The sequence below is a fragment of the Electrona antarctica genome, assembly GCF_951216825.1.
Source record: "Electrona antarctica genome assembly, chromosome: 12".
NCBI lineage: Eukaryota > Metazoa > Chordata > Actinopteri > Myctophiformes > Myctophidae > Electrona > Electrona antarctica.
The window spans coordinates 30,248,869-30,261,026 of NC_136793.1; the positions used below are offsets into that span (position 1 = coordinate 30,248,869).

The window sequence follows — 12,158 nt, forward strand, 5'->3', positions numbered from 1 at the left end:
GCAATCACATGAGCCAGTGTCAGAATGCAACTCAAGGGATTTGAATTTCATAATTTTGTCCCTGGATGTTTTCTAAGATATTATATTAAGGCAATATTAGTGAGACAAATTGTGGCCCATGGTCCCCCATTTTATCCTCTCACATGAACTTATGTGCAGCTTGTTATTAATTTGCCAATTTAATTGAAAAACCCTTTGCATAGACATAAATGTACAGGTGAATACATTGCTAAATGTCATGACAGTTCATTGAAATTTCATATTTAGAAAAAATGTTTCAGTGGAATTTCCCGGTGCTCTGCTTGGTTAATTCTAAAGGCTAACAAGCTGACCACGGGTCAACTCAGTCAGTTAATAAGCTACACAGCTTCCAGCACAATTCAATAATATTCAATAATTGAAAATAGGGCCACTCTCTATCAATTATACATTCAACGGAAATGGATATAACCATAAATATTGATGAACACAAAGCTGCACCGTCTAAGAAATGAATTGGAAATGGAATGACTGTTAGTTTGCCCTTCAAACCTATTCACCTCTCACATCTGAACGCTGACCCCTGGGGGGTGGCTAGGAAGTGCCGACCGTGGTGAAGGGGTTGTGGGGGACACTGCTGCCTCCGGTGGTGACCTTGGGGTCTGGTGTGTGACCATGGGGGACAGAGGAGGAACAGCGGGAAACCAGAGGGTTGTTTAGAGTAACGTTGAAGGTGCCCTTCAGCACGGTATCCATGACGCCTGGACTCAGCTGGAGAAAGACAAACAGCCAGGATAAAAAATGACTAATTTGATGTCATGTACTGTATATATGTGAAGTGCACGCACGCACGCACGCACACACGCACACGCGCACACGCACACACGCACACACAACTTACTGGGAGAATATCTATAAATATGAAAGCACATGCATGCACATTGCGCACACACTCTAAAAGGCACTTACAGTACATATGTGCATAATGTGAACAAAAGGACACACAAGTGCACGTGCATTAACATAAACCCACACATGCATTCAACGCAATTCCTTCATTGGCCGCCCTAAAATATTGTCTATATACATACATTCATGAATCAACTTGCTGACCGGCTGTCGGTATTGAGCAATGTTTTTATAGGGGTTTATATATAACCCTACCATTAACATCCTACCGTATGTAAGGCAAAGATGTCAAAAATGGAAAACTTTCCTTATGCTTTAAGTAGCATGTGACATGTCAAACTAGGGGGTTTTCATGATTCTGAATCCATTCCAAGCATTAGTTTTGCACATAAAACACTCATTGGGCTATAAACAGCCATAGCCACTTGCCCAAGAAATGTGCCCAAAATGTGATGACCTCATCACATTTGTGATGACGGATATGGACGTTTTAGCCCAAGGAGTGTTTTTTGTGCAAAACTAATTAAAGCTTGGAATGGATTCAGAATCATGAAAACCCCCTAATTTTACATGTCACATGCTACTTAAAGCATAAGGAAAGTTCAAACGTAGTAGCATGCGTTATTTGTCGGGAAGCGACGCTGCCAAAATAAGTTGTTTTTGTTATGTTTGATCCGATCTAGGGGAACGGCATTAGCTTCGGATGGCTATGTTGTTAGCTTAGACACTGAACTGCGCCATCTTGATTGTGCACGCACGTATGTGCACGTGCACGCACGCTTTCAGTCGCTTTAGTCCCCCTCCCAGGCGGCATTTCTGGTGAAAACAATGCTTATTGGAGGGAGCCTAGTGGTCGCTGTAATGGCGCCGGCCGGTACTTCTCCTCGGCTTGTGAAACAATAACAATCAATCCGACAACACACACCATTAAGGGACACTTCACCCTTTTTGCAAAAAAATATATGTTAATGACGTTTAGAAGATTTAGAACACTTTCCTGGGGGTCTTTATTTGTGTAATATGTGGTTTCTGATGTCATGGACACTGGGCTCAAATACTTCCTAGACTACAATTCCCATAATGCTTTGGTGCACTGCTTCCCTTGTGGATAGGGGGAGAGCTGTCTTACTGAGACAACATGTAGTCCAGGAAGTAAGTGGGCCCAGTGTCCATGACATCAGAGACACTTCTCCATTACAAATCTTTTAATTGGATTATTTATCCAATTAACACCCTTAAATTGTTATGTTGCATCTTGTGTACAGTGAGATTGCAGGAGGATCTATTCACCGAGAAATGGACTGAGTATAGAAATCAACAGGACGACACAGATGATAATAATAATGGACATTCATGAATGGACTGGAATAGGTTGCTTGTTAAAGATGAATATGAACCCTTGCATTGTGACTGCAATTTTATGTTTATCTGCAAATAAATATTAAGTTAAAAAATAAATGTTTTTTCTCTGTAGGATTGATTTACTAATTGGGGAAGGGAGGTGCTGATGGTTTTAAATACTTGTACTGTTGACTAACAATGAAACCTTACACGAACTGTGTATTCACCACCATGTTCCATTTCAATATTCGTGAAAATTTGAAATTTCGGGGGAGGGGATTTCATCAACTAAAAATGATGAGAAGACATGCAACTACTTGGATTGTATTTGTTAGGTCAGCTGGAAATGACACAGAGAGAGAGAGAGAGAGAGAGAGAGAGAGAGAGAGAGAGAGATGGGAATTAAGTATAACCTGGGTGCTTATCAAAGAGCAGCACACGTACAGCATAAGAGATGGCATAAGGAAAGGTGATGTACAAATTCCTTTCATATGTCATTCTATTTTTCTTCTTTCACGAACGCACGCACGCACGCACGCACGCACGCACGCACGCACGCGCGGTACGCACACTATCTCACACATTTAATAAACAGGACAGTTGCTATACCAGAAACACACTCTGCTCTGTATTCAAGAGAAAGAAGGCACGGGTTAAGTGCAGTTGAGTCTACACGCACGCACGCACGCACGCACGCACGCACGCACGCACGCACGCACGCACTCTCTCTCACTGCATGTCCTAGGTCTTGAGAGGGGCAGCAAAATGCCAACAGCACAAAAATGAGGAAATCCTGCATGAGCTTCAAAGTCTGACCGCAAAATCACCTCCCTCACACAAACCCGCACTAGCACGTGTACACACACACACACACACACACACACACACACACACACACACACACACACACACACACACACACACACACACACACACACACACACACACACACACAAAGCAGTGACAGACGAACCCAGACACATTCAGCACACACACACACACACACACACACACACACACACACACACACACACACACACACACACACACACACACACACACACACACACACACACACACACACACACACACACACACACACACACACACAGTCACTGCCTGAGTAATCCTCACGTCGCAGCAAGGCAGAAACCTTGTATGTCCAAAACAGTTACTTTTCAGGAAATGGAAAAATTAACCAATTTAGTTATTATTTAGTCTGCACTAAAAAAGCTCTTGTTATTACTTTTCATTGGTAGTATTCATCAAACTAAAAGACAGACTAAAACAATTTAAATTTCTTGTTTTTCAACATTTAAAAAAGTGAAAATATCAAATCTACAAGCTCATAATGCAACATGTTTATGAACTTGTAGCTACCTTTCCATGACACTGTCACACGGTAAAAAATAGGGCATTCATTTATTTTAAAAAAAAAGGTAAAAAGATAAAATATGGAGATAGAAGGATTCTGACCAACAGCCATGATATGTTATCAACCCATCTCTCCGTGCCCCCCACCCCCCCACCCCCTCCATCGGTATGCAGAAGACGGCAGATCTAGGATTTAGACACACTGGCTAGGCGGCTCAGATCTCAGTATTGATCCTGCTGGGAAAGAGGTTGCAGGTTCATCTCCAGGTCGTCCTTGGGGTTGCCCAAGGGGCAGGGTAGATGGGGAGTCCCCATGGAAATAATGATGCCATCTGCATGGCGATGATGAAGGAGATTATGGGATGTTTCATAAGGTCAACGGGTTAAGACTGAGGAGTCAGGGCAAGCAGGGGGTCACCAGGTGTGCAACTGTGCATGTAAAATGCATGTGTGTGTAGGCCTACTATAGGGTGTGTAGGATGGGTGACAAATTCCAAATGTACTTTGTCAATGAATTTAGCTTTCTCTCCATTCTGTCATAAACTATAGTAAAACCAAACCAAAACAGGGCGGCGGTGGCTCAGGGGGTAGAGTGGCTGGATGGTAACTGCAAGGTTGCCAGTTCGAACCCGGACTCCCCCAGAGTTGGTGTCGAAGTGTCCTTGCACTATATATTTCTAAAACTATGAAACATTTCAAAGATTCCATTTCAGGCAAACATGTCCACCGTACGATGAATCTAAATAGGTTTGAATGGGGTTTCTATAGGTGTAATTATGTAGGACTAGTAGCATGCCAAAGTTTGTGCTATTGCCATTGAGAATGCATTGTGCGTTTAAGTTAAATAACTCAGAAACTACAAATCATTTCAAAGTAAAAAGTTCCAGCATGTGTCTCCACAGTAAGCTGAATTATAAAATGTGTGAATAGTTTCTAGGTGAAAGTAATGTTTTGACATGCCATAGAGCTGCCATTGAGCCCCATTATACATTTCTCAAATTTGAAAGCACTATATTTCTAAAACTATGAAACATTTCAAAGATTTATTTTCAGGCAAACATGTCCACCGTAAGATGAACCTAAATAGGTTTGAATGGGGTTTGTAGGTGTAAGTATGTAGGACTAGTAGCATGCCAAAGTTTGTGCTATTGCCATTGAGAATGCATTGGGCGTTTAAGTTAAATACGGGGGGGACATATTTTGACAGCAAAAACTGCCTGTCATAATTTCTCCCCCCTCCCTATTTCTTTTCAGTGGGTAGATCTTGTTCAGCTGGTCTTTTTGAAAGTAGATCTCACGTCATAAATGTGTGGGCACCCCTGGCCTACACTATATGCATGTGTGTGTGGCCGCACACAAAGCATGCAAACAATTCACGGCAATACACCTTCACATTACATACACAGGACAGCGATCTCCATTCAATATGTGGGTGCTCACAACTCATGCATGAGCGCATGCCCACACATACAAAGGAAAATGGTAAAGGCTGATTCAGGGGCCATGCCCACAGGAAGCATTGTCTGAGCTGCCAAGTGCCTTTTCGGTTATGCATTTCTAATGGTAACGGTGCTGGAAGGCTCTTCTTCCTAGTGCTGCAGAGCATCTCGTTTCAGCCTTCAGCATTTTTCGGCGGAATGCTGTGGGCACCTCAAGCTGAAAATAGTCTTATTTTTGGACAATCACTGAGCAGAGGCCTCTCACTCAGTGCATGTGCAGCACTCTGGAGCTCCGTCGCACAGAAAAGGCATCCACGCGTCATTTTTTGGCCCATAAAAACAAATGTTTAGAAAAACTCCGGCCACAGTGTAGATTTTTAAAAACTCTATGTCTATGTCTCTAGTCTATGTGTCCCTGTGTGGACTTTTTTGCTCGCTACGCCACTTTAGCTACGTTGTCATGTCGACGGAGAGATGTTTGTAAACGGGGGCGTGTAGACGCAGATATTTTCAAAAACTAAAACTAAAAAGCTCAGTTTATAAAAAATGTCTGTGCCCGTGTGGACGAAGCCTGACACTGTGGGAGCCAAGCCAGGGCACGGCCAGGAGGGGGAAATAAGAGAACTACCTACAATGTGGCATGACAGCGGAGCTAACAACATTTCAAGACTATGATGCTAGACAGGAGCGTATGGAGGGCAGCGATTCAGGAGTCCCGAGTTGATGTTGGCTAGTCCGCACTGTCGCATCACGCAGTGGGGGAACGTCCCAGTGCCCTGCATTGTTGAGGTGATAAAAGGGGGCAGGGACAGTATTTTTTATCTGCCAGCTTGAGATCATGCTGTAGCCTCTGTCATCAAGAAAATGGTTGTAAATGGTCTTGGTTTATCAGTAAATGTCACTGTAACTTTAAAGCCATCTAAACCTGGCTCGTCATTCTGCACCCAAACCTGCTATATTTTTATCTGTATTGAATGTTCATTAACGTGCACTGTCCTGTAAATAAACAAGTAACGTATGTAGTGAGCTCACGTGGGAGTCATTAAATGTCATAGGACAAAGAGGTCTGCGGTGTCCATCATTTTTGTTGTCACCTTTGAGTGACCCCCCTCCCCACATTTAACTGTTGGTCACCCATGCCCCCCTACCCCCTCCCCTCATGCACACCTAAATCTCCATTCAAGCGTTGCATTGGGTGTGCTACAGCATCTCTTCCCTTTGAGGACCGTTTCTCTGTTTCGTTTTATGTTCTCATTTCTCTGCCTCTGTGTTAAATTAAGCTCAACTAGTGAGAACAGGCTCTTGCATAAGATGGCTAATTTAGCTTCATTTGAGGCCTATCCAGAAGCAGGTAGCCGCTTTGTCATTCTCATAATGTAAATGGTAAATGAACCTCACTATGGCCTAATGCCATAGTGACGCACGCACGCACGCACGCACGCACGCACGCACGCACGCACGCACGCACGCACACGCACACGCACACACACACACACACACACACACACACACAAGAGCAGCAGAATGAAAAGGGATTGCCATGGCTCTCCACACTCTCGCACATGGATGACAAGAAACTGAGGGACAAATATGTACCAGCAAAGCTTGATTCAAAGCTCTGAGGCCTATCGAGCTACACCCACACACAAATAAAAAGATAGGGCTGGCCCCCTGATGCTCACCACTGGAGCACTCCAGGGATAGAACCCTCTCCTCTACTCCTTGTACATGCATGACTGCACAGCCACACATGACTCCAACACCGTCATCAAGTATGCGGACAACACGACAGCGATAGGCCGGATTGTCACCAATGACGAGTCTGCCTACAGAGATGAGATCAACTCACTGGCACAGAGAAACATCACCCTCAACGTTGACAAGACCAGGGAGCAAACAGAGTGTATCTGGGAGAGGAGCTTCCTACGCACTAGGAACTGTACAAGAAGGGTATAGTCAAAGCCAATATTACTAAAACCTTTAAGAAATGTAACCGTCCCAAGAAATACTTAACTCACACAACGCACAAGGACTTAATAATCGTGTTTTAAATTTCCACACGTTCTTTTGAATTTTTTATTTCAATTTTGGTTTGAAATGTAAATTTAGAGTTTACATAGGCCTATGTACATGCATACACTTTAGGCTAATGCCATAAATCCTAACGATTATATTTGGTTTCAGTATTTATTTATGATGTATTTTCTTTTTCTTTATTATTAAGGGTATTGTAGCCATCAATTTGTCAAGATATTATCTCGTCCAGACAAGATATTATCTCGTCCGTACAAGATATTATCTCGTCCAGACAAGATATTATCTCGTCCGGACAAGATATTATCTCGTCCGGACAAGATAATTATTATCTCGTCCGGACAAGATTATTATCTCGTCCGGACAAGATAATTATTATCTCGTTATTATCTCCCGAATGCATGGCCATTCAGGGGCTCCGTACTTTTAGCAATGGTATATAGAAGAATAATTCCCACAGCTACTTTCTCTTCATAACAGAGAGAAATGGAGCAGAGAGAGGGGAAAATGGTGTGAAACAGAGAAGAGAGAGATGAAAGAACATCCAGTAGCATGTATCCATGCAGATGAGGAGAAGGTTGTAAAATGTCCATTAAAAAAAGGAATGTGCAGAACTTTGCCTTTGCTGCAAGTGCACAAAGCCATATACAAAACACTGTTTATATACAGTAGATACTGAAACTCCAGTGGATACAATGTCAGACAGCAGACACACAGACAACAAAGAGAGAGAGAGAGAGAGAGAGAGAGAGAGAGAGAGAGAGAGACATGCCGACCACGTCACTTCGACACAAACATAGCTATAAACAAATGTCCGATGTCCCGTTACGATACCTGGACTGAAATGTGTCTGATACTTATTTGGTCATATTGGAATCGGCAATTATACCCGTCTGGTATGCACCGATCCGATAAAAGGGGTTGACACTAATGGTTGCACCGTGTGAGGGGCGAGTAGCGCCCCAACGTAGGTGTGAGGGGCGAGTAGCGCCCCAACGTAGGTGTGAGGGCCGTGTAGCGCCCCAACGTAGGTGTGAGGGCCGTGTAGCGCCCCAACGTAGGTGTGAGGGGCGAGTAGCGCCCCAACGTAGGTGTGAGGGCCGTGTAGCACCCCAACGTAGGTGTGAGGGCCGTGTAGCGCCCCAACGTAGGTGTGAGGGCCGTGTAGCGCCCCAACGTAGGTGTGAGGGCCGTGTAGCGCCCCAACATAGATGTGAGGGCCGTGTAGCGCCCCAACATAGATGTGAGGGCCGTGTAGCGCCCCAACGTAGGTGTGAGGGCCGTGTAGCGCCCCAACGTAGGTGTGAGGGCCGTGTAGCGCCCCAACGTAGGTGTGAGGGCCGTGTAGCGCCCCAACGTAGGTGTGAGGGCCGTGTAGCGCCCCAACGTAGGTGTGAGGGCCGTGTAGCGCCCCAACGTAGGTGTGAGGGCCGTGTAGCGCCCCAACGTAGGTGTGAGGGCCGTGTAGCGCCCCAACGTAGGTGTGAGGGCCGTGTAGCGCCCCAACGTAGGTGTGAGGGCCGTGTAGCGCCCCAACGTAGGTGTGAGGGCCGTGTAGCGCCCCAACGTAGGTGTGAGGGCCGTGTAGCGCCCCAACGTAGGTGTGAGGGCCGTGTAGCGCCCCAACATAGATGTGAGGGCCGTGTAGCGCCCCAACGTAGGTGTGAGGGCCGTGTAGCGCCCCAACGTAGGTGTGAGGGCCGTGTAGCGCCCCAACGTAGGTGTGAGGGCCGTGTAGCGCCCCAACGTAGGTGTGAGGGCCGTGTAGCGCCCCAACGTAGGTGTGAGGGCCGTGTAGCGCCCCAACATAGATGTGAGGGCCGTGTAGCGCCCCAACGTAGGTGTGAGGGCCGTGTAGCGCCCCAACGTAGGTGTGAGGGCCGAGTAGCGCCCCAACGTAGGTGTGAGGGCCGTGTAGCGCCCCAACGTAGGTGTGAGGGCCGAGTAGCGCCCCAACGTAGGTGTGAGGGCCGAGTAGCGCCCCAACGTAGGTGTGAGGGCCGTGTAGCGCCCCAAACTGTAGATGTGAGGGCCGAGTAGCGCCCCAACCTCTATAAGTATAATACACTGTATCAACCCCCGGCTCGTCTCGGGTTGGCCCCACATTTACCTACATGTAGACAAGGTTGTAAATCACGGTTTGGATTTTGTGGGTTAGCTATACAGTAGCTTCAGCTAAGTCACCAGAGATTGGAAGGAATAGATGTCCCTATCATTTCTCACATACATTTACCAGCGGCTGCAAAGCTCTAAATCCATATCCCACATATAAATTTAACTGAGAGAGAGAGAGAGAAAGAGACAGAGAGAGAGAGAGAGAGAGAGAGAGAGAGAGAGAGAGAGAGAGATACTTTACTTGCAAGGGAAATTAAGTTCAAACCTTGGAGTAAGGTCAAATTATACAGTACTGTATATGAAAAGGTATACTGCATTTACCAACGTGTTATTTGCAGCTTGCTATAAGGGCTATTTTTTTGTCTATGAAAAGAACCTTATATAGACAACAAAGTGCACTCTTCTGCTTGCTTATTTAATGCCAGGCCAAACGCCAGGCCGAGACTATGTTGTTTTCGCACCCGTCCGTCTGTGAGCAGCTAATCTCCGGCAGCGTTGGGCCGATCGGCCTGTGAGCGACCGATGAAACTGTGCATGCAACACTCCCCGGAGGCCAAAGACAAACCTCTGCTCCTCTGAAGGTTTTCACATCGGCCTGTTATAGTGCCACAAGGAGGCCGATGTTTGCAACATCACGCCAATCAGTACACACTATCTCTATAGTCATACGATCAAGACGGATCTGTCCGATTTTTCACATTGCATCCTGATGCTAATATTGACTTCTAAAGTTTGCAGGAGGGGCCCTCAAATCATGAACGCATGCAGCATCACATTGCTGGCCCACAATAAGCTACCCTGCCCTGGCGGAGACCGGTGCTCCAATGAGCATGCTTTTTTTGTACAGCCCAAGGTCAGTAAAGGACAAGGTACAGTAAAATACATTCATACATATAACTATATATACTGTATAGCTGTGCACTCAAACCACGCGCACGCACTCACGCACGCGCACACGCACACACACACACACACACACACACACACACACACACACACACACACACACACACACACACACACACACACACACACACACACACACACACGCCTCTGTCAAAGGCATGTATGTTAAGTTGATGGTCTGTACCTGATAAGCTCCAGGTCCAGGGGTGTTGTTCTTGGGGGCTTTGAATCTGTCTTCCTTGAATGAGATCAGAGCCATCTGAGAAGAGGGCTTCACGCTGGGGCTGTACTGGCCTGGGCCTAACAAACACATGCACATACAGTACACAACTACACACACATTGAAACATACGTACATACGTACGTGCGTGCGTGCGTGCGTGCGTGCGTGGGTTCTTTCATTGATTCAATTGATATGATCAGTCAAGCAGGGACACATTGACATGCTTAAGCATAAACACAAACAGAATCGCCCATCCATTCCATACAGATTACACACACACACTTCAAAAGGGTGAATGGTTAAATATATTTTCCATTAACAGGACATCACAAATGTGATCGCAGGTGAAGGAACACAATTAACACAATTTACCTACTGTATCTATGAATCTATCTTTGTGTGTGTAAGCAAGTGTGAGTGCAAGCTTGCACTTGCAGATGCACACCTCTGTGTGTGTGTGTCGGTATGTGCACATGATTACCTGCCTGTTCTTGTGTATAGTCGCGTGCGTGCGTGCGTGCGTGCGTGCGTGCGTGTGTGCGTGCATGCGTGTGCATGTGTGTGCGTGCATGCATGTGTTCACACTTGCCTGCCAGTACAAGAGTGTGTGTGTTGGTCGGACGGAAAGAAACACTTTTGCAAACAGTCCAAATCTATTTATATGCAAATTGGTTTTTGGTTAAATGGGTTGGGGAGCCTTGCGGGTTGAGTCCCTCGGTGAAACAGGGCTGCTCATAAATTATCCAAATAAGTCATGAATCTATCAATTTTGAAACAACATTTTTCAATGGGAGTGTAATTGAGGTAAATATCGGGTTAGGGACCCACAGAGATGACACTAATTGGAGTGGATCATGCTGAATGGGTGGGGTTGAATGGTTCAGTGCATGTTCAGTATTGTTGAGACATTCAGGGACAGACGTTATTAGGATTAAGAAACGTATGTTGACTCACTTTTTTGGTTTTGTTTGGATTTTTGTTGGTTTTGTTTTGCACATCGTCGCTTTCGGATCTTGTATCTCCACATTCCATATTTCTTAATATTTATTTCCTCATGCTTTATTTTACACGTCGCTATATGACAGCGGCGCACAAGAACAGCGAAAATATCTTAAAAGGCTAGTTTAGCTATTTTTTTTTTAATGTTTCACAAATATTTGCCTTTAATAATATGCCGTGGGTATTAAAAAGTCTGTCTGTGGGTATTATAAATAAATATTATCCCAGATGATTGCTCGACATTTAACCATTACCTAAATACAGCTTTGTTAACATTCTTCATGGGAATTACCATATTTCTTACTAGACCTGTGCCCGTCGGCCACCAGCCTACTTGGGAACGTTGCAAGTTGGGAACCTGGTATGCATTGCAATACCTGTTATCATATCCATTTTCACCACCTGTCTGTGTCCCTTTTGTGCCCATACTGTATATGGAGATCTCTGCATCTGTCTGTCTGCCTCATGTGTCTGGAGAGTGAAACTGACTGTGAAAAGTGGACTGGTTAAGTAATCAAATGGCAGGTGTGGGGTTGCCATGGGAATCAATTTGCTGAGACAGAGGCTGGGAATTCTACAGGTGAGGGGAATTAGGCTCATTAGGTCCACTGGCAGAGCCTGACCAGAGCCTTTTGTGGCGGTTCTGGACAACCATGTATGACTCAAGGCCGGGCACTGCACTCCTTGTGGTGGTGTGGAATGCCTGTGTCAAATTTGAGGTCGGTGGGGTTCTCGAGTTACATAGATTTCAGACGTACACACATACGTACACATGTACAGAGACGTGGTGCATTTATTGTAAGATGCAAAGTTCCACCCACTTCCCAAAATGATGGTAT

General features: G+C 45.4%; 1 protein-coding gene across 1 annotated transcript in view; it reads right to left on the minus strand.

The window, feature by feature from the left end:
- Window positions 1–573: 573 nt before the first annotated feature.
- stpg2 (sperm-tail PG-rich repeat containing 2) overlaps window positions 574–12,158 on the minus strand; it is a gene marked incomplete at both ends in the record, with an annotated part of 69,903 nt that continues 58,318 nt past the window's right edge. The window contains 2 exons of the mRNA XM_079516942.1: window positions 574–750; window positions 10,282–10,397. Of these exons, the coding sequence (XP_079373068.1) occupies window positions 574–750; window positions 10,282–10,397 (293 nt within the window). The remainder of the gene's footprint in view (window positions 751–10,281; window positions 10,398–12,158) is intronic.